Source organism: Aphelocoma coerulescens, chromosome 2 (genome assembly GCF_041296385.1).
Source record: "Aphelocoma coerulescens isolate FSJ_1873_10779 chromosome 2, UR_Acoe_1.0, whole genome shotgun sequence".
In the NCBI taxonomy this organism is placed as follows: Eukaryota; Metazoa; Chordata; class Aves; order Passeriformes; family Corvidae; genus Aphelocoma; species Aphelocoma coerulescens.
In genome coordinates, this window is record NC_091015.1 from 79,945,887 (window position 1) to 79,968,662 (window position 22,776).

At 45.0% G+C, this 22,776-nt stretch overlaps 2 protein-coding genes and 1 long non-coding RNA gene across 4 annotated transcripts in view; 1 reads left to right on the top strand and 2 right to left on the bottom strand.

Annotated features, from left to right (window-relative positions):
- The window catches only part of LOC138106885 (uncharacterized), an 86,383-nt gene that overhangs the window by 29,595 nt on the left and 34,012 nt on the right, over positions 1–22,776 (top strand). The window lies entirely within an intron of this gene.
- Positions 4,986–11,985, bottom strand: LOC138106882 (ribosyldihydronicotinamide dehydrogenase [quinone]-like). Its single transcript, XM_069008213.1, has 7 exons — positions 11,876–11,985; positions 11,451–11,503; positions 10,183–10,347; positions 9,743–9,873; positions 8,100–8,213; positions 6,643–6,744; positions 4,986–5,509 (listed from the first exon to the last, which is right to left on the bottom strand). Exons 1-7 carry the CDS (start codon positions 11,896–11,898, stop codon positions 5,336–5,338), a joined length of 762 nt encoding a protein of 253 aa, XP_068864314.1. The 5' UTR covers positions 11,899–11,985; the 3' UTR covers positions 4,986–5,335.
- LOC138106884 (ribosyldihydronicotinamide dehydrogenase [quinone]-like) lies at positions 14,202–21,947 on the bottom strand. The gene is made up of 7 exons (XM_069008218.1): positions 21,859–21,947; positions 21,434–21,486; positions 20,165–20,329; positions 19,725–19,855; positions 18,082–18,195; positions 16,625–16,726; positions 14,202–15,487 (listed from the first exon to the last, which is right to left on the bottom strand). The coding sequence occupies exons 2-7, from the start codon at positions 21,438–21,440 to the stop codon at positions 15,314–15,316; spliced, it is 693 nt and encodes a 230-aa protein (XP_068864319.1). The 5' UTR covers positions 21,441–21,486; positions 21,859–21,947; the 3' UTR covers positions 14,202–15,313.

The following is a 22,776-nucleotide window of genomic DNA, read 5'->3' on the forward strand; positions in this document are numbered from 1 at the left end:
AGGAAGGATGGAGGCAGGCGTTTCTGCTTGTCAACAGAGTCACTGTCACTGATAACAGTCGCTGGGGACAGCTGCAAAAATAAATAACCAGAAGGATTGCAGTAAACCACCTAGTCCAGCCTCCTCCGGAGGTCAGGTGTGTAGTTAATACAGCTTCTTTGCATGAGGGCGATCCCTTTGCCATTCTTCTGTGAAAAAGATGGCGATGATGAGTGTCTCACGGTCTTTACCATGATCTTTCCCATTCTGGCGAACTGTTGCATTCCCCACGGTGCTTTAAATTGGCAATAATAGAAGAGCAGTAGTGGATCAATGTGGTAGGGCAATAGCAACCCAGAAATCATGTCTTTCGTTTCTCCCTGTGATGGTCAGCAACACAGTATGTGAACTCCTAAACCATCCATCTACCCTTATCTGCTCTTCCAGGGCTGGCACCATCTGCTTCGTGCCTTGGGCTGGCCCACACGGGCATCTGCCCGGAGCCGGGGGCTCCTCCCTTCCAGCTGTCTGAAAGGCGTCTCATGGCAAATGTGAGGAATGAGACAACTCTTAGTAAAAATTAAAATAATTTATTAAAACAGAAAAATTGAAAAATTACAGAAATTAGAAAAATATAAAAATTTGGGATCCTAGTGGCTCAGCAGGTATGCCCCAGGAGCGCAGGGATTAGAGATCTTCAGGCTTAGACAGCACTGGACCTCTGGTGGAAGAACTTGCAGTGCTGGGCTGACTTTTAGCTAATCCAAAAGTCAAAGGTAAGAATTATTAAAGGCTCCTCAAAATGAGTAAGGCTTAAGCACCCAGCACTGGCGCCCACTACAGCTCATCTGCAGGGGTCTCTGCATGCGTCGTTGTTTTATAGTGCCTTTGCTCCGCCCCAGCCCGCCCACAGCTCGCCCACAGCTCGCCCACAGCCCGCCCCTTTGGTCCAAAGTGATTGGTGCTTTCCTTTTGACAGATCATCTCTGTCTACCAATAGCTCGTCGTTGTCAGGGGGGTGGGAACAGCTGAAGGAAGGGTGGTAACATGCCCTCATTAAGATTCAGGTTGCTGTGGAGCTTACTTGCAGAATAACGGCTATGGACTAAAAATAGTAATTGGCTGTTACGACTTGGGTTTTTGGAGTTAGTCCCGAGACTAAAGTGCAAAGCAAAACCCTAAAAAACAATATTAAAATACATCTAATACCTCCCAAAACATCCACAAAAGCAGACAATGAACATAGGAGAAACAACACTTACAGTGTACAAGTGGTTTAAAGTTTGAAAAAGGGATTTTTAACTAGGAAACTTTTAACTGGGAATTTTAACTGGGACTAGTGCAAATACACTGTTTTGAACAAGTGAAAACACTAATAATGAAGCTTGATAGTGAAAACCCTAATAATAAGGCTTGATTTTTGTACCTGGGTTGATGGGTTAACTTTATCATTCAATTAAAAGAGCTGTTTAACTCAAAATTAACTAATTAAGGCACTTAACATGCAAAGACCAAGCTAATTAGGGATTTCATGTATGACAGACAGGTGGGACACACAAAGATGCGGGCGGCTGTGGGTTTGGAGAGGTAGGACAGCCTTGCTGATCACTTTCAAGGGGAAGGTTTCTCTCTGGGTATCGAGACTGCCCCGTGTTGGACAAGCTGAATAAACAGCTTCCTTCCAAGACCTTGGGGGGGAAAAAAAGCAAAAAAAGCTGAGTGCAATCGTTTCCCCTCAAAAAAAAGCTGACAGTGGAACTAGTGGAACTGATGCAGGACCAGCACATTCCTGTTTTCCATCCATTCTGGATCAGCTGGTATTGAGACAGAACAGGAGTTTAATGCTCTGACAGCTCCCGATGCAAGGGTTGAGCACACCTACTGTAAAGAGGAGACTCAGGACCAAATGCTGAATTGCCACACTGAGCTCACTGGAGTTTGAATGCAGCAATTTTGTGTCCATCCACACTGTGAGGTATCTCAAGGAGAGCATTATTGAACCTGCAGTCCAGAGAGTCTGGGACATTGTCAGCTAAATAAAGCAAATGCAAATACAGATGTGGTATCTCTGGTGGGCCAATTGTGCAGTTTTGGTCTTCTCCTGCAATCCCAAACATTACAGAAATCTTTTTTTAACATTTGACTTCTGAGGTTTTTTTTCTTCTTTCTTTGGTTAGTTGGTTTTTCTGGTTTGGTTCTTCTGCTGTTAAGCTTTGCTTTGTGTATGGGTCTGAAGGTGTGGTGTGAAGGCAGGAAGAGAGATGGCTGAATTTATAAGAATTGCTTGGTTAAAAAGGTGTCAGCCTCATTCAGTGGTGATTTGCCAACAAGCACTAGGCAAAGAAAGAAATTGTCATTTATTTGTATGTGCTTAGAGGTCGGTGTTGCCAGTTACAACATTCCTTCATTAAATGAATAGGGAAAATAAGCCGATCCAGAAATGCAATCTGAATTTACAGAGACATGTCTTAATCCTGATTAAGAAGGAAAGGTTATCTTGAAATGGACCAAAAGATTGGTACATTTTTAGTACTTTTCCCAATAATGACTTTATCTGAGCAGCAGTCTTCAATTTTAGTATTAATGAAAATTCAATAAACCTATTCATTTTCTTTTAACTTGAACTGAACTTGCATTAATCTCAACCATTCACATAGTTTGTATGAAAAATCTCAGCCATCTTATTAAAACAGTGCTACCATGTGTGTGGGGAGCTGGCATGTGTCTGCCAGATAGTGTCAAGCACAGGATCCTCAACATCCAGGTCAGTCTGGCATTCTTCATCTAATAGTTAACCCCACTAAGCTCTGCAATTGATCCAAAGCAGTAACGTTGGTTTGACAGCTGCAACTTCTGCTTTCACCTCAATTTCCTTCTTTCCTGAATAGCCTGCTAACTGAACACAGTGAATAGAAGGATGATTTCTCTTCTATGCAATTTTAAAATTTGTCATCAAATTTCTCTTGGTAACTTTAAGTTGTTCTCCTTAAGTCTTTCGGGCACGAATCTGCTTTCCCCACAACTTAGATGTATAACACTTTCTTCCTTATTCCCTTTCACTTTCCTTTTCCTATAACAGAGCCATTGAGCCAAAGCAAATTTCCTGCTTCTGCAATGTAAAGACTTTGGCTCACACGCCCTGCAGCAATCTGCAACAGCTTGGGGCAGCTCTGCTTCCTGGGGAATGTCTCTGCTAGAGGTGGCCCCTCATATGGGAGCAAACAGGAACACATGCCCCTTTCCCTGTGGTGGCAATTCCCAGTCTGGTATATCAGCTTACACTGAGCCTCCAGAGTCTGGGCTCAGCACATTTATCCAAATAGTCCCTAAGGAACTGTAAAGCTGGGGTGTGACAAGACTGCCACAAAGCAGGTATGGCAGATGCACAGAGGCCTAGGTGTCGTTTGACAGTGACTCGGGAGACGGATTCTTATTGAGGCCACATTCTTTTAATATCAAGTGCAAAGACAGCTGTTGAGTGAGCTGGTCAAAGCTAGAAATTCAGTAGCTAAGCAAGAAACCCACCCTTTGCCATATGCATAAACAGGGTTAACAACTCTAATGCACAAAAAGAATCCTGCTACAGTTCCAGGTAAAAATCCTGGCTATTAAGAGCAAGACAATTCATTTGTCCCATAGATCCTGACTCGTAGACAGACAGTGCTCCTGCAGGTTTTTGGGTTGGCACTCTGGCTCACCAACTGCTGGTGCTGGAGATCTCCAAGGAAGCCCATTGATGCTGATGCTGGAGAGGAAGCAAACACCCTCCAGACCTGTTAGAAGCTCAGTGGGACGAGGAGCCCGGGCCCCGGCGGGGGGAAACAGTCAATCCAATGTGGTTGATAGAGCAAACTCCATAAAACTCCGTTTATTAGCAGTCCAAAGGCACTTATATAGTATACCAGCTTGTTAACTCCTAAGTGGCTTAAAGCTTATCAAAACACATTTCTATTTCTACATAATTGGACTTAGATTGGCAAGTTTCCATAGTCTTGTTATGATCAAAAGAAGTCGGTGTCTCTCCCTGGTTAGCTCCCGGATAGTACAGTTGCAAGTTTTCACTCCCTCTCTGTTCCTCAGGCCTGCTTGTTATCTTTCACACAGGGACTTTCCCATGGAAAGTTTTCTCACACACAAGCCTAAAACTTCCAGGCCTATTGTTTGCACAGTTCTTTTATTGATCCCAATAATTCTATTTCCCAACACAGACCCAAACACCAACACTGACTGGTGTGAGAGGGCAGGAAAAAACCAGGATTCCTTTTTCTCTCTACTTTGATGATGGGAAGCTGCATACTTTACAAATGGGAGCTGTAGTCTACTAAGGAAGGCAATTCATGCACATACCATTACATTCATATTTATTTTTTCCCTTTTCTGGTATCTGTCATAGTATTACCGCAGGCCGGGTTCTTACGGTATATCACCGTGTCCCGCAGCCATAGGGAGGAGGAGGAGAGAAGATCCAGCAGGCAGGAATTGTGCAGCAAGATTGATTTATTTAATTATTTTACAAACTCTTTTATAGACTTTTTTCTTCTTAGTCTAATTGGACAATGGATCAGCCACCCCTTGGGGTGATTGGCTAAAATCCTAAAACATCCATTGTCAAAAGATTTTTCTACTTTACCATAAACAAGACTTTCCAAGGGTTCAGGTGGCTTGGTTGTTTACATTCCCTGCTACCTCTTCTGTGAGAGAGAAAAGTCTCCCACAGACTTAGAAAATAGCAAGAAAATCCTTGCTAGCAGCATTTTTGTACCTACATCATAGCTTTACTATTGCCTTGTAAGTATGTGTAAAAGCCTAAGGCTGCCCATAAGGGTTTCCACTGGTTGAAGACACTCTGTAAGGGTACATCCTTTTGCAACACTACTCATTATGTGGTTTTGTTGCTCCAAGGCACAAGTGTAGTGCTCCACAATCAATCTTGGCCTTTTAAAGGTTGAGTATGGGCACCATATTCCCTGGTAAAGGAAAAAAAGTGGCAACCGGTACAGAAAGTGTTAAAATAAACTTGGCCATGGACTTTACTGTTTGACAAGCAGCAATGGTATAATCTGCCATGAAATACCATGAGTGTTATCAACCACAAGTAGGCAGGATGGCAATGTGAGCAAGGAGAACTTCACAGAGAGTTTTGCAGCCATCCTTGAAGGGAATCCCTTGGGAATCAGTGAAGATAAATGCTATATTGTCAGTTAAACTGCTAGCTGCAGTATTCAAAATTCTTCAAATGTATTTGAGTTAGGACATTAGTGTTCAGGTATTTAGATAGAAAATCAAAAATAATTTAGATAGATCAAAAAGAATGGAGAAAACAAAAATCTTCTCTCTGTAGTCTCGTATCTGAACACTACTTGAAATACCACGCAGGAGAGCAGTCTATGGGTTCTTCCTTCCAAAGAGTCTTCAGACGCTGGCTCCAGGCAGTCAGCATCTCCTTCCTCTTCTCCCCAGAGACACGCTCTGGAGCATAGGAGATGTGAGGTTCAAGGACTTTGACACCACAGAAGTGCATGATTCCATGCTGGATGCAAAACAAAGAAGGAAATGCCTCAGGAAATATTTACTTTTTTACTTTCATTTGAAGAACATGGAAGATTCAAATCTGTTCTGTTTCTTTGACCCAATATCAGTCAGGTTCTCGAAACCAGTGCATTTATCAGGAGAAGGAAAATAAATTGCAAAAATTCACTACCTATCCAGGCAGTCACTATTGAAGGCATACAAGACACTGAAAGGTAAGGGCAGCTTAATTTATTCTGCTCTGTGGAATTTATTTTTAGCTGCTGTTAATTCCACAGAACTGTCCTCTTTGGCAGCTGTTCACTGTTCAGTTTGCAAGGATCACAGGCGGCCAAAAGTTCGTTTTCCAGTTTGAAACTCCTCAGATTGGTCTCTAACTGCAGTGTGTTTCACATCTACCTCTAAGATGGGAGTTTTTTTAACCTTTTGCCTCTGGCTTAGCCAAATGATTCTGTAGGAAGGCTAGTGCCTGTGGAATCAGCTCAATGTGCCATTTCCCCTGTGCATATTTTTGAATTCAGAGTTGTGATTCACGTTTTTGCCATGTTGACCTGCAAGCTCTGCAGTTGGACAGCTCCTCAGAAGCAGGCAGCTGGTAACTGTGTGGGGAGGAGACCATGGAATTTTAGCTCATCTGTTGTATTGTATCAGGAAGAAGCTGGCAAAACATCCCTTACCACCTGTATTTCCCAAACCATGCTCGGCACTTCTGATAAAAGAGTAGCAATTAGAAGAGGAATGCTAACTTTTGTGTATTGATTGTTACTGCCAGGGGAATGTGTGGCTCCCCTCCTGCCTTGCATTCTACATGAATTGGGTAAGCATGGGGAACAGAAATCCTGTATGGCTGAGCTAAAGGAAATCCTGTAACAGCAGGGGAACTGAAAAGGCTGACAGCAGAAGCTTTCCCCAGATTCCAAGCTGGAGGAAGAGGGACAAAACAACTTTAAAAGTCAGTGTACTTTTAAAGTAGTCCCAGGATTTTAGGTAACAAGTTTATGACCTGCACATCTTTGGAACTGACAACTTGATTATTTCTTATTATATTCCATATCAAACAAAGAATAAATTGTTAAAAATAGTTGGAATAATAAAAATTGACATAAACAACAACCAAGTGTTCATATATTATACCTGCATGGGCCACAGGACACAGCGAATATCACCACTGATACCTTCTTTTGAATAAATCTCTTGGGGGCCTCCCGTGGTGAAAGAAAACAGGGATAATTTGCCCTAGAATCAGGAAAGCAGTGCTTGAATTAGACATGTTTTAGGAAGAGTGACCAAACAGTTCAAGAGATATTCAGGGGAACCTGGACAGCATGAATTTCTAGAGGAAGGGGTGTCCTCTTCCTTCCCAGACGTTATAACGATTGGCAGCTGTAAGGCAAAGATCGATGTCACACAATTACATCAACGGACTGAGTGCTCGGGCTTTGGGCAGAGATGGGTTAAAAAGAAAACGAATTATGTGTCTGACACCCTTGTGTGAAGGAGAGCTGATCCTTGTTCTTCCTTATGCAACGTTTGGAAAACTGTGGCTGGAAAGCCCTCTGTTACTGTGGAAATCTTTATTCCTGTCCTCTCTGACTGCAGAAATTTTTGCTAAAGTCCCCCTTCAAACTTGGCCGTGCTTGACCACCATGTTTCTTCTGCTTCTGTGACTGTGGTATTAGCCATGTACTCAGCTTCTCTCATCTCAGTTTTAGCTTCTGTAATCGAACTAGTATTTTCCCAGTGCAGTATCCCAAGTGTCTTGAGCCTGTACTCTATGTGCAGCTGTAATCGTTGGGGATTATGCCTCTTTATCTCAGCAAGGCTTTTTTGGTTTTTTTTAGATTTTATTTTTTTAATTTTAAATGTCTGATATTTGAAGAAACGGAAATGTTTGAAATTGTTAAGAAGATCAGAATTAACAGAGAGTAATATGCAGTGAAAGAAATGATTGTTTTTTGATGCTCCATTTGTTACTAAATAAGATCTATCAGACACTGGGCAAGAATTTTCCAGGGATATTCCCAGTGCTGTGGAGCGAGAGATACTGCTCTTACCAAATGAAATGCTACAGAGAAGAAAAGGTTCAAAATAGATAGTTCTGACAGAGGCTCATACTCTGGGTATATTCAGATTTCTGATTAAGTTTTATAGTTCAACTTTTAATATGTAATCCCAGAACAGGACTTTGATACCTCTTCTATTGTGTCAGTCATTACAGATAAGAGCAGTCCTATGGTGGTAGGAAGAATGACAGGCTGTTGTTAGAGGAAATGGATCGACTTCAACAGTTTGCAAGCTGTATGTGATCACAGTGCACTCTGATACTCCTAATAAATGACGAAGCCCAGATAGTAGGCCAATAAAGATCTCTAGGAGATCGCTTAAATCTTCAGGAACTGCTGCAGCCTCCTTATTTTCCTATCCTCCAGATAGTGTGAGCAGCCCAGAAGGTTACACAACACGTTACTGAAGCATTATCTCAGAGCAGTAGAAAGTGAGAGCTCTAAACAACTACAATGGAAAAGAAGGGTCAAGGCCCCAAAGGACATGGTGCAAACCTTGACCTTAATAAAACAATTCCAGAGACGTACCTGGAGCAAACCACCATCATAAGCCTTCGACAAATCATAAGCAAAGCCTTGGACCAGGACTCTGTCCATCCAGCCCTTCAGGATCGCAGGCATGCTGAACCAAAACAAGGGAAACTAGGCAAAGAGAAAATTTCCTGGTTAGCACAGAGAGTCTGGGCCACCCTTAGGCCTGGTTTCCAGGACAAATCCTGTCCTCTGAACCTGCTCAGATCCCGCACGTGCCTTCTTCCCGCTCTCTGTCAGGAGAGGCAGTAACTCTGCTTGGCAAAAGGAGCTGAGGTGCTTGCTGTTTGCAGGAACGTCAGGGCCACACCTGAGCACGTGCAGCACACCAACACTGTGCTGCATGTGAGGGCTCCCATCCAGATTAAAGCTGGAATTTGATGAAGTAGGAGGGTGCCACTTAGTTCAGATTTACGACTGTACAGAATCATGTCTCCTATGGCTGAAATGCAAAAGGATCTAATATCTTATTAGCAGCATTGACATCTGGTGATCAGTTCTGATCTGACGGTCTGCTGACAAGTGCCAGGGGATGTTAGGAAAGACTTCTTTTCAAACCCTGCTGACATCATGACCCCAAATCCCTTTACTGAGAAGAAAAAGATGCCTTCAACAGTTGGACCCTTGGTTTCTAGCTCTTCCAGTTAGCCCATGAGACTGCATCCCAAAGCTATCATGTCTTTGTGGCGTTATCTTGACTGCTTTATGGGCTCTTATACTAGGCTGCATCACTACTCCTAAACCTTTGTACACACTGCACACAGAGGAAGAAATTCTATAAACACGTAACCACATGTGGCTTAAGTCAAGGTGGAAACAATGTGGACACAGGGCAAACAGCACAGTCACTACAAGTGGTGAGTTTAGTCTGTGGCAAGTTGTGAATTCCTTTATGATGTCCCTTAGAGGCTTTTTAAATTTTTTTCTTGTCTTGTTTTTTTTCTGCACCAGAACCCACTCAACTCTTCAGAGCATTCTACAGACAGAAAGTAGAAAGCAACCACTTCCTTCAGGCCATGCCTTACTGTTCTCATCTGGGAAGCAAGAGTGTGAAAATGACAATGACTTACAGTGAAATGCTTCATTGAGATATGGCCCCATCCTAAATTTAATCGAACACTGGACAGAGGAATATATCTCGAGATGTCTAAGGCCAACAGGCACACTGAGAAATGTAAGGCTACTATTTCCCTTCACAGTTCTTTGGGGTTTGTAGACACTGGGGACACCGCTGGCACAGCGGGCCATAGAGATGGGCTGTAAAGATCCATTAGCAATTCCCAGTAGTGCTTCTGCAACTTGGCAACAAATGAGAACAGTCTGCTTGGGAAAGCCCAATTCCCTGACCTTGCTGGCTGCCCCCAGCTCCTTGCCCAGAAAATAATCCTTGCTCTGCTTTCTGCCAGCCTGCCTGACATCCATGGTCACATACGACATTGTGCATCGAGACAGGAGGTTTGGCCCCGTGTTGGGGAGTTCCTGGGGTTGCTGTTGTTTCAACCTGCATCACTTTGCTGCTCAGTTACTGGATTTGCTGTAATAATGACCCAGGTAATTGTGCTACTGATCTGTAACTTTTACTGTACCGTTACCTAGAGATAAAATGACCACCTCAACTGAGTTCTGTTTAAAATAATGACCTGAAAAATCAGCAGGTCTGCTTCCTGCACCTTCTTCTGCTCTTCAACCACGTCTTTGGACAAACCTCCTCTCTTGTAAGCTTCCCAGGTCTCCACACCGTAATTGAACGCTTCTGAGTTGTGCAGGTGATCTGTGGGTAGAAGTGAACAGTCATTCCTTGCTCCATATCCACTATCAGAGCCAGATAAGAGTTAAATACAGGCTGCAATCTAAAGTTCATTTTTGGGAGCGGACTTTAAGAAATGCTGATGTCATGTCAGTAAGTTTCTTATTAATCTCTTGATGATGCAAGGGCTGGAGCACCTCTCCTATCAAGACTGAGAGTTGGGGTTGTATAGCATGGGGAAGATTTTAAGGAGACTTTCTCCAACCTTCCGATATCTGATGGGGGCTTACAAGTCCTTGGTTTTTGAAAAAGGTACATTTCGGCTCGTCTCACCAACAATGTCATTTCTTGTTGCTCTGGGCTCAAACTGCATGGCATATAAATCCGACACGGTGACACTGCAGCCCTGCTTGGTCAATTCTTCCACAGTAATCTTCAACAAAGACCCGTTGAAGGACTTGGGCTCTTGATGTGCATAGACTATCAGGACTTTCTTCCCTGGAGGCAGAAAGAAAACCGGGAGACCCTTTGGAATTTAGGAGGCAGATGCAGAAGAGCTTGTAGAGTTGGGGCTTGTCCCTTGCTTTTTCTGTAGTGTCTTTTCCCATGGGCCCAAAACCAGTGAAAGCAGAGTGACCGTGGCAGCATTTGACTCCTGCTCAGCAGCAGTGAGTGACTCCTGAGGCACTAACTGCTGGATGTGCCCAGCCCATCAATTCTGTGCTACACTGGGCTTCCCTAGGTGGAACTCAGTGGACAGAGGGAGTATTCCATACCAGGTCACACTGCCCTACATCGGGAAAACACTGCCCCTCCTATTCAGTCAACAAGGAAAGAGGAAATATTTTGTGTGCGGTAGCAGGTTTTTATAGCTAACCAGACTGGTAAAGTTATAGGGATTATTGAAAGTGACAGGGTCTGTAAAACATGCAGCTCTTGCTTTCTAACTGCCAAGACCAAAACTCAGGCATCTCCTAAGCTCAGTTTCTCTGGGACATAGCTTCTGGATGCACAGCTCAGAACAACACCTGCCAAGCGACAGGCAAATTTACGGTGTCAGGGATAACTAGGAGAAGCCGAGCTGAATATTTGATGAAATAACAGCTCATTTTTAACCTAAATGACAAGGGCTAATTATTTCTCCAGGGTGCATAGTGTCCATGAAACAAGAGCTATGCAAAAAAGACTAATAAAACTTGCAGGTCAAATGCTATCATAAATTCAACACGCGTACACAATTTTTAAACCCCTGTATATATCTTATTCTGGAATACCAGGAGTAATCACCTCTTTGCTGTTCCTGCCAGCTCCCAGCAAACAGGGAGCTCAGTGGCTGGAGATGGACAAGCTCCCCAAGTTGCTAAGTTTGATTCCACAAAGCTGCCAGATTTTTATCCCTTTTGATAGAGGTGAGGGCACTTGAACACACAGTGTTTGGAGAGGCTGGAATTTTCCGAGGCATCACTTACTGAGGTAATTTCAGTCGTTTGGAAAACTAAGACCTCAGTGTCCCAAGCGAACGCGGCACAGAGGCCCCATCCCTGAGGTGCCCAGCGCCCAGGCCTGCAGTGAGCAGCATTTTCATTCGCATTTGCTCTTACCTGCCATTGCTGGGGTGCGCTGGGGAGCTTGTTTCCCGATAAGCCGGTACTTCCTGAGAATTCAAGTGAGAGATTTGCTGGTGAGAAACACCAGGAGCAGGTGCGAGGAGAATCGCTGTTGTCAGTGAGAAATGTGCCAAAGAGTGTGAGTACAGGCGCTCACGCACAGAAGGGCACTGGCCAAGCGCGACCCTCCGGGCCGGGCCGTCGGCATTCCTGGGGAGCGGGAGGGAAGCCCCCGGCTCTCGGCCCGAGCCCTGGACCAGGAATTCTCCTCCGGCCGCCGGACCGGCACTTGGCGGCCGCGGCACGGCCCGGGGCTCCGCCGGGTGCATCGCGCCGCTCCCGGTCGCGTGCCGCCCTCTGGAAAGCGGCTTCGGAACAGCCCCCAGCGCCAAGGTCCAGCGCAAGCTGGATGCCCTTACCTGCTCCTCAGGTTCCGGAGCATACCTGCGGCGAGACTCGGAGCGCTCCTTCCCGGCGGCCCCGCTGCCCGCTCGCCCCGGGCCCAGGGGCAGCGCCGGGGCGGGATCGGAATCGGGATCGGCACCGCCCACGGCTCCGGCACCGCCCACGGCTCCGGCTCCGCTCGAGGGCGCGCTCGGCCGGGAGCGCGCCTCCGCTGCTGTGACCGCGTGTGAGACCTACAGCATCTCTATATATCCTTGTTATTCTGGGTCTTTGCTCTTCTCCAAGTACAGAGCTCGTCCTTCATTTCTCCCAGCAACGTAGTATGTGAACTCCTAAACCATCCATCTACCCTTATCTGCTCTTCCAGGGCTGGCACCATCTGCTTCGTGCCTTGGGCTGGCCCACACGGGCATCTACCCGGAGCCGGGGGCTCCTGCCTTCCAGCTGTCTGAAAGGCGTCTCATGGCAAAGACAGGTGGGACACACAAGGATGCGGGCGGCTGTGGGTTTGGAGAGGTAGGACAGCCTTGCTGATCACTTTCAAGGGGAAGGTTTCTCTCTGGGTATCGAGACTGCCCCGTGTTGGACAAGCTGAATAAACAGCTTCCTTCCAAGACCTTGGGGGGGGAAAAAAGCAAAAAAAGCTGAGTGCAATCGTTTCCCCTCAAAAAAAAGCTGACAGTGGAACTAGTGGAACTGATGCAGGACCAGCACATTCCTGTTTTCCATCCATTCTGGATCAGCTGGTATTGAGACAGAACAGGAGTTTAATGCTCTGACAGCTCCCGATGCAAGGGTTGAGCACACCTACTGTAAAGAGGAGACTCAGGACCAAATGCTGAATTGCCACACTGAGCTCACTGGAGTTTGAATGCAGCAATTTTGCGTCCATCCACACTGTGAGGTATCTCAAGGAGAGCATTATTGAACCTGCAGTCCAGAGAGTCTGGGACATTGTCAGCTAAATAAAGCAAATGCAAATACAGATGTGGTATCTCTGGTGGGCCAATTGTGCAGTTTTGGTCTTCTCCTGCAATCCCAAACATTACAGAAATCTTTTTTTAACATTTGACTTCTGAGGTTTTTTTTCTTCTTTCTTTGGTTAGTTGGTTTTTCTGGTTTGGTTCTTCTGCTGTTAAGCTTTGCTTTGTGTATGGGTCTGAAGGTGTGGTGTGAAGGCAGGAAGAGAGATGGCTGAATTTATAAGAAATGCTTGGTTAAAAAGGTGTCAGCTTCATTCAGTGGTGATTTGCCAACAAGCACTAGGCAAAGAAAGAAATTGTCATTTATTTGTATGTGCTTAGAGGTCGGTGTTGCCAGTTACAACATTCCTTCATTAAATGAATAGGGAAAATAAGCCGATCCAGAAATGCAATCTGAATTTACAGAGACATGTCTTAATCCTGATTAAGAAGGAAAGGTTATCTTGAAATGGACCAAAAGATTGGTACATTTTTAGTACTTTTCCCAATAATGACTTTATCTGAGCAGCAGTCTTCAATTTTAGTATTAATGAAAATTCAATAAACCTATTCATTTTCTTTTAACTTGAACTGAACTTGCATTAATCTCAACCATTCACATAGTTTGTATGAAAAATCTCAGCCATCTTATTAAAACAGTGCTACCATGTGTGTGGGGAGCTGGCATGTGTCTGCCAGATAGTGTCAAGCACAGGATCCTCAACATCCAGGTCAGTCTGGCATTCTTCATCTAATAGTTAACCCCACTAAGCTCTGCAATTGATCCAAAGCAGTAACGTTGGTTTGACAGCTGCAACTTCTGCTTTCACCTCAATTTCCTTCTTTCCTGAATAGCCTGCTAACTGAACACAGTGAATAGAAGGATGATTTCTCTTCTATGCAATTTTAAAATTTGTCATCAAATTTCTCTTGGTAACTTTAAGTTGTTCTCCTTAAGTCTTTCGGGCACGAATCTGCTTTCCCCACAACTTAGATGTATAACACTTTCTTCCTTATTCCCTTTCACTTTCCTTTTCCTATAACAGAGCCATTGAGCCAAAGCAAATTTCCTGCTTCTGCAACGTAAAGACTTTGGCTCACACGCCCTGCAGCAATCTGCAACAGCTTGGGGCAGCTCTGCTTCCTGGGGAATGTCTCTGCTAGAGGTGGCCCCTCATATGGGAGCAAACAGGAACACATGCCCCTTTCCCAGTCTGGTATATCAGCTTACACTGAGCCTCCAGAGTCTGGGCTCAGCACATTTATCCAAATAGTCCCTAAGGAACTGTAAAGCTGGGGTGTGACAAGACTGCCACAAAGCAGGTATGGCAGATGCACAGAGGCCTAGGTGTCGTTTGACAGTGACTCAGGAGACGGATTCTTATTGAGGCCACATTCTTTTAATATCAAGTGCAAAGACAGCTGTTGAGTGAGCTGGTCAAAGCTAGAAATTCAGTAGCTAAGCAAGAAACCTACCCTTTGCCATATGCACAAACAGGGTTAACAACTCTAAAGCACAAAAAGAATCCTGCTACAGTTCCAGGTAAAAATCCTGGCTATTAAGAGCAAGACAATTCATTTGTCCCATAGATCCTGACTCGTAGACAGACAGTGCTCCTGCAGGTTTTTGGGTTGGCACTCTGGCTCACCAACTGCTGGTGCTGGAGATCTCCAAGGAAGCCCGTTGATGCTGATGCTGGAGAGGAAGCAAATACCCTCCAGACCCACACACCAACACTGACTGGTGTGAGAGGGCAGGAAAAAACCAGGATTCCTTTTTCTCTCTACTTTGATGATGGGAAGCTGCATACTTTACAAATGGGAGCTGTAGTCTACAAAGGATGGCAATTCATGCACATACCATTACATTCATATTTATTTTTTCCCTTTTCTGGTATCTGTCATAGCTTTACTATTGCCTTGTAAATATGTGTAAAAGCCTAAGGCTGCCCATAAGGGTTTCCAGTTGTTGAAGACACTCTGTAAGGGTACATCCTTTTGCAACACTACTCATTACGTGGTTTTGTTTCTCCAAGGCACAAGTGTAGTGCTCCACAATCAATCTTGGCCTTTTAAAGGTTGAGTATGGGCACCATATTCCCTGGTAAAGGAAAAAAAGTGGCAACCGGTACAGAAAGTGTTAAAATAAACTTGGCCATGGACTTTACTGTTTGACAAGCAGCAATGGTATAATCTGCCATGAAATACCACGAGTGTTATCAACCACAAGTAGGCAGGATGGCAATGTGAGCAAGGAGAACTTCACAGAGAGTTTTGAACCCATCCTTGAAGGGAATCCCTTGGGACTCAGTGAAGATAAATGCTATATTGTCAGTTAAACTGCTAGCTGCAGTATTCAAAATTCTTCAAATGTATTTGAGTTAGGACATTAGTGTTCAGGTATTTAGATAGAAAATCAAAAAGAATTTAGATAGATCAAAAAGAATGGAGAAAACAAAAATCTTCTCTCTGTAGTCTCGTATCTGAACACTACTTGAAATACCACGCAGGAGAGCAGTCTATGGGTTCTTCCTTCCAAAGAGTCTTCAGACGCTGGCTCCAGGCAGTCAGCATCTCCTTCCTCTTCTCCCCAGAGACACGCTCTGGAGCATAGGAGATGTGAGGTTCAAGGACTTTGACACCACAGAAGTGCATGATTCCATGCTGGATGCAAAACAAAGAAGGAAATGCCTCAGGAAATATTTACTTTTTTACTTTCATTTGAAGAACATGGAAGATTCAAATCTGTTCTGTTTCTTTGACCCAATATCAGTCAGGTTCTCGAAACCAGTGCATTTATCAGGAGAAGGAAAATAAATTGCAAAAATTCACTACCTATCCAGGCAGTCACTATTGAAGGCATACAAGACACTGAAAGGTAAGGGCAGCTTAATTTATTCTGCTCTGTGGAATTTATTTTTAGCTGCTGTTAATTCCACAGAACTGTCCTCTTTGGCAGCTGTTCACTGTTCAGTTTGCAAGGATCACAGGCGGCCAAAAGTTCGTTTTCCAGTTTGAAACTCCTCAGATTGGTCTCTAACTGCAGTGTGTTTCACATCTACCTCTAAGATGGGAGTTTTTTTAACCTTTTGCCTCTGGCTTAGCCAAATGATTCTGTAGGAAGGCTAGTGCCTGTGGAATCAGCTCAATGTGCCATTTCCCCTGTGCATATTTTTGAATTCAGAGTTGTGATTCACGTTTTTGCCATGTTGACCTGCAAGCTCTGCAGTTGGACAGCTCCTCAGAAGCAGGCAGCTGGTAACTGTGTGGGGAGGAGACCATGGAATTTTAGCTCATCTGTTGTATTGTATCAGGAAGAAGCTGGCAAAACATCCCTTACCACCTGTATTTCCCAAACCATGCTCGGCACTTCTGATAAAAGAGTAGCAATTAGAAGAGGAATGCTAACTTTTGTGTATTGATTGTTACTGCCAGGGGAATGTGTGGCTCCCCTCCTGCCTTGCATTCTACATGAATTGGGTAAGCATGGGGAACAGAAATCCTGTATGGCTGAGCTAAAGGAAATCCTGTAACAGCAGGGGAACTGAAAAGGCTGACAGCAGAAGCTTTCCCCAGATTCCAAGCTGGAGGAAGAGGGACAAAACAACTTTAAAAGTCAGTGTACTTTTAAAGTAGTCCCAGGATTTTAGGTAACAAGTTTATGACCTGCACATCTTTGGAACTGACAACTTGATTATTTCTTATTATATTCCATATCAAACAAAGAATAACTCAATTGTTAAAAATAGTTGGAATAATAAAAATTGACATAAACAACAACCAAGTGTTCATATATTATACCTGCATGGGCCACAGGACACAGCGAATATCACCACTGATACCTTCTTTTGAATAAATCTCTTGGGGGCCTCCCGTGGTGAAAGAAAACAGGGATAATTTGCCCTAGAATCAGGAAAGCAGTGCTTGAATTAGACATGTTTTAGGAAGAGTGACCAAACAGTTCAAGAGATATTCAGGGGAACCTGGACAGCATGAATTTCTAGAGGAAGGGGTGTCCTCTTCCTTCCCAGACGTTATAACGATTGGCAGCTGTAAGGCAAAGATCGATGTCACACAATTACATCAACGGACTGAGTGCTCGGGCTTTGGGCAGAGATGGGTTAAAAAGAAAACGAATTATGTGTCTGACACCCTTGTGTGAAGGAGAGCTGATCCTTGTTCTTCCTTATGCAACATTTGGAAAACTGTGGCTGGAAAGCCCTCTGTTACTGTGGAAATCTTTATTCCTGTCCTCTCTGACTGCAGAAATTTTTGCTAAAGTCCCCCTTCAAACTTGGCCTTGCTTGACCACCATGTTTCTTCTGCTTCTGTGACTGTGGTATTAGCCATGTACTCAGCTTCTCTCATCTCAGTTTTAGCTTCTGTAATCGAACTAGTATTTTCCCAGTGCAGTATCCCAAGTGTCTTGAGCCTGTACTCTATGTGCAGCTGTAATCATTGGGGATTATGCCTCTTTATCTCAGCAAGGCTTTTTTGTTTTTTTTTAGATTTTATTTTTTTAATTTTAAATGTCTGATATTTGAAGAAACGGAAATGTTTGAAATTGTTAAGAAGATCAGAATTAACAGAGACTAATATGCAGTGAAAGAAATGATTGTTTTTTGATGCTCCATTTGTTACTAAATAAGATCTATCAGACACTGGGCCAGAATTTTCCAGGGATATTCCCAGTGCTGTGGAGCGAGAGATACTGCTCTTACCAAATGAAATGCTACAGAGAAGAAAAGGTTCAAAATAGATAGTTCTGACAGAGGCTCATACTCTGGGTATATTCAGATTTCTGATTAAGTTTTATAGTTCAACTTTTAATATGTAATCCCAGAACAGGACTTTGATACCTCTTCTATTGTGTCAGTCATTACAGATAAGAGCAGTCCTATGGTGGTAGGAAGAATGACAGGCTGTTGTTAGAGGAAATGGATCGACTTCAACAGTTTGCAAGCTGTATGTGATCACAGTGCACTCTGATACTCCTAATAAATGACGAAGCCCAGATAGTAGGCCAATAAAGATCTCTAGGAGATCACTTAAATCTTCAGGAACTGCTGCAGTCTCCTTATTTTCCTATGCTCCAGATAGTGTGAGCAGCCCAGAAGGTTACACAACACGTTACTGAAGCATTATCTCAGAGCAGTAGAAAGTGAGAGCTCTAAACAACTACAATGGAAAAGAAGGATCAAGGCCCCAAAGGACATGGTGCAAACCTTGACCTTAATAAAACAATTCCAGAGACGTACCTGGAGCAAACCACCATCATAAGCCTTTGACAAATCATAAGCAAAGCCTTGGACCAGGACTCTGTCCATCCAGCCCTTCAGGATCGCAGGCATGCTGAACCAAAACAAGGGAAACTAGGCAAAGAGAAAATTTCCTGGTTAGCACAGAGAGTCTGGGCCACCCTTAGGCCTGGTTTCCAGGACAAATCCTGTCCTCTGAACCTGCTCAGATCCCGCACGTGCCTTCTTCCCGCTCTCTGTCAGGAGAGGCAGTAACTCTGCTTGGCAAAAGGAGCTGAGGTGCTTGCTGTTTGCAGGAACGTCAGGGCCACACCTGAGCACGTGCAGCACACCAACACTGTGCTGCATGTGAGGGCTCCCATCCAGATTAAAGCTGGAATTTGATGAAGTAGGAGGGTGCCACTTAGTTCAGATTTACGACTGTACAGAATCATGTCTCCTATGGCTGAAATGCAAAAGGATCTAATATCTTATTAGCAGCATTGACATCTGGTGATCAGTTCTGATCTGACGGTCTGCTGACAAGTGCCAGGGGATGTTAGGAAAGACTTCTTTTCAAACCCTGCTGACATCATGACCCCAAATCCCTTTACTGAGAAGAAAAAGACCTCTTCAACAGTTGGACCCTTGGTTTCTAGCTCTTCCAGTTAGCCCATGAGACTGCATCCCAAAGCTATCATGTCTTTGTGGCGTTATCTTGACTGCTTTATGGGCTCTTATACTAGGCTGCATCACTACTCCTAAACCTTTGTACACACTGCACACAGAGGAAGAAATTCTATAAACACGTAACCACATGTGGCTTAAGTCAAGGTGGAAACAATGTGGACACAGGGCAAACAGCACAGTCACTACAAGTGGTGAGTTTAGTCTGTGGCAAGTTGTGAATTCCTTTATGATGTCCCTTAGAGGCTTTTTAAATTTTTTTCTTGTCTTGTTTTTTTTCTGCACCAGAACCCACTCAACTCTTCAGAGCATTCTACAGACAGAAAGTAGAAAGCAACCACTTCCTTCAGGCCATGCCTTACTGTTCTCATCTGGGAAGCAAGAGTGTGAAAATGACAATGACTTACAGTGAAATGCTTCATTGAGATATGGCCCCATCCTAAATTTAATCGAACACTGGACAGAGGAATATATCTCGAGATGTCTAAGGCCAACAGGCACACTGAGAAATGTAAGGCTACTATTTCCCTTCACAGTTCTTTGGGGTTTGTAGACACTGGGGACACCGCTGGCACAGCGGGCCATAGAGATGGGCTGTAAAGATCCATTAGCAATTCCCAGTAGTGCTTCTGCAACTTGGCAACAAATGAGAACAGTCTGCTTGGGAAAGCCCAATTCCCTGACCTTGCTGGCTGCCCCCAGCTCCTTGCCCAGAAAATAATCCTTGCTCTGCTTTCTGCCAGCCTGCCTGACATCCATGGTCACATACGACATTGTGCATCGAGACAGGAGGTTTGGCCCCGTGTTGGGGAGTTCCTGGGGTTGCTGTTGTTTCAACCTGCATCACTTTGCTGCTCAGTTACTGGATTTGCTGTAATAATGACCCAGGTAATTGTGCTACTGATCTGTAACTTTTACTGTACCGTTACCTAGAGATAAAATGACCACCTCAACTGAGTTCTGTTTAAAATAATGACCTGAAAAATCAGCAGGTCTGCTTCCTGCACCTTCTTCTGCTCTTCAACCACGTCTTTGGACAAACCTCCTCTCTTGTAAGCTTCCCAGGTCTCCACACCGTAATTGAACGCTTTTGGGTTGTGCAGGTGACCTGTGGGTAGAAGTGAACAGTCATTCCTTGCTCCATATCCACTATCAGAGCCAGATAAGAGTTAAATACAGGCTGCAATCTAAAGTTCATTTTTGGGAGCGGACTTTAAGAAATGCTGATGTCATGTCAGTAAGTTTCTTATTAATCTCTTGATGATGCAAGGGCTGGAGCACCTCTCCTATCAAGACTGAGAGTTGGGGTTGTATAGCATGGGGAAGATTTCAAGGAGACTTTCTCCAACCTTCCGATATCTGATGGGGGCTTACAAGTCCCTGGTTTTTGAAAAAGGTACATTTTGGCTCGTCTCACCAACAATGTCATTTCTTGTTGCTCTGGGCTCAAACTGCATGGCATATAAATCCGACACGGTGACACTGCAGCCCTGCTTGGTCAATTCTTCCACAGCAATCTTCAACAAAGACCCGTTGAAGGACTTGGGCTCTTGATGTGCATAGACTATCAGGACTTTCTTCCCTGGAGGCAGAAAGAAAACCGGGAGACCCTTTGGAATTTAGGAGGCAGATGCAGAAGAGCTTGTAGAGTTGGGGCTTGTCCCTTGCTTTTTCTGTAGTGTCTTTTCCCATGGGCCCAAAACCAGTGAAAGCAGAGTGACCGTGGCAGCATTTGACTCCTGCTCAGCAGCAGTGAGTGACTCCTGAGGCACTAACTGCTGGATGTGCCCAGCCCATCAATTCTGTGCTACACTGGGCTTCCCTAGGTGGAACTCAGTGGACAGAGGGAGTATTCCATACCAGGTCACACTGCCCTACATCAGGAAAACACTGCCCCTTCCTATTCAGTCAACAAGGAAAGAGGAAATATTTTGTGTGCGGTAGCAGGTTTTTATAGCTAACCACACTGGTAAAGTTATAGGGATTATTGAAAGTGACAGGGTCTGTAAAACATGCAGCTCTTGCTTTCTAACTGCCAAGACCAAAACTCAGGCATCTCCTAAGCTCAGTTTCTCTGGGACATAGCTTCTGGATGCACAGCTCAGAACAACACCTGCCGAGCGACAGGCAAATTTACGGTGTCAGGGATAACTAGGAGAAGCCGAGCTGAATATTTGATGAAATAACAGCTCATTTTTAACCTAAATGACAAGGGCTAATTATTTCTCCAGGGTGCATAGTGTCCATGAAACAAGAGCTATGCAAAAAAGACTAATAAAACTTGCAGGTCAAATGCTATCATAAATTCAACACGCGTACACAATTTTTAAACCCCTGTATATATCTTATTCTGGAATACCAGGAGTAATCACCTCTTTGCTGTTCCTGCCAGCTCCCAGCAAACAGGGAGCTCAGTGGCTGGAGATGGACAAGCTCCCCAAGTTGCTAAGTTTGATTTCACAAAGCTGCCAGATTTTTATCCCTTTTGATAGAGGTGAGGGCACTTGAACACACAGTGTTTGGAGAGGCTGGAATTTTCCGAGGCATCACTTACTGAGGTAATTTCAGTCGTTTGGAAAACTAAGACCTCAGTGTCCCAAGCGAACGCGGCACAGAGGCCCCATCCCTGAGGTGCCCAGCGCCCAGGCCTGCAGTGAGCAGCATTTTCATTCGCATTTGCTCTTACCTGCCATTGCTGGGGAGCGCTGGGGAGCTTGTTTCCCGATAAGCCGGTACTTCCTGAGAATTCAAGTGAGAGATTTGCTGGTGAGAAACACCAGGAGCAGGTGCGAGGAGAATCGCTGTTGTCAGTGAGAAATGTGCCAAAGAGTGTGAGTACAGGCGCTCACGCACAGAAGGGCACTGGCCAAGCGCGACCCTCCGGGCCGGGCCGTCGGCATTCCTGGGGAGCGGGAGGGAAGCCCCCGGCTCTCGGCCCGAGCCCTGGACCAGGAATTCTCCTCCGGCCGCCGGACCGGCACTTGGCGGCCGCGGCACGGCCCGGGGCTCCGCCGGGTGCATCGCGCCGCTCCCGGTCGCGTGCCGCCCTCTGGAAATCGGCTCCGGGGCGGCCCCGGCGCCGCGGCCCCAGCGCAAGCTGGGTGCCCTTACCTGCTCCTCGGGTTCCGGAGCACACCTGCGGCGGGGCTGGGAGCGGCCCTTCAGAGAATCACGGAATGGCCTGAGCTGGAAGGGACCCAGAAGGATCATGGAGTCCGACTCCTTATGGCGGTCCGGCTGGGCCGGCCCTGGGGCAGCGCCAGCGCGGGGCGGGCTCAGGATCGGCGCAGCCCGCAGGCACGGCTCTGCCTTTTTTTTTCTCTGCATCTGGTTTCATTTGATACCCCACAGCTGTAGTTCGTGCACTGTGAGTGGCAGTGAAGGGTCAGTCCGTGCTCTTCCCCTCTGTCCACTGGTGATTTTGTGGACTTGTAGCATGTGCCGGCTGAATCACCTCTTTCCAGGACTGTTCTTCGGGGGTGATCTGTGTTCAGAAGCTGCTCTGTACTTTCAGTCCTTCCTAGTGCTCTTCTTCGCCCCTTTCCAGTTCTGCTGTATCATTTCTTGAAGCGAGGGAACCAGCTCTATGTATGGTTTTCACACTGTGGACATGCCTTGGATATGCCCAGTGGACTGATGATTTTCTGCTCTGTGGTCCTAATAATTCCTACTGTAAAATTTGCACTTTTTTTGACTGCTATGGAGTGTTGAGCTGATGTCTGTGTGGAATTATCATTCATAAATAGAAGATTTTGCTCCTGTGTGGTGATAGTCCACTCAAAGCCCTTTATCTTAAAAGTGAGGCCAAGTGGGTTGGTTTGTCTCCCATAAGCATCTCTTAAGGTTCAGAGAGACTAAAAATAACTTCCACTTGTCTAACCTCCTGAGCAGCATTCAGAACACTGTGCTGGTCTTAGTTCCCATATAGGTTAGAAACAATCCTTGTGCTCTATTAACAACCCAACTATTGGAGGAATTTGGCAGAGGTTTGTGGCTTAAATACTATTCTTCAGATATATTATATGTACA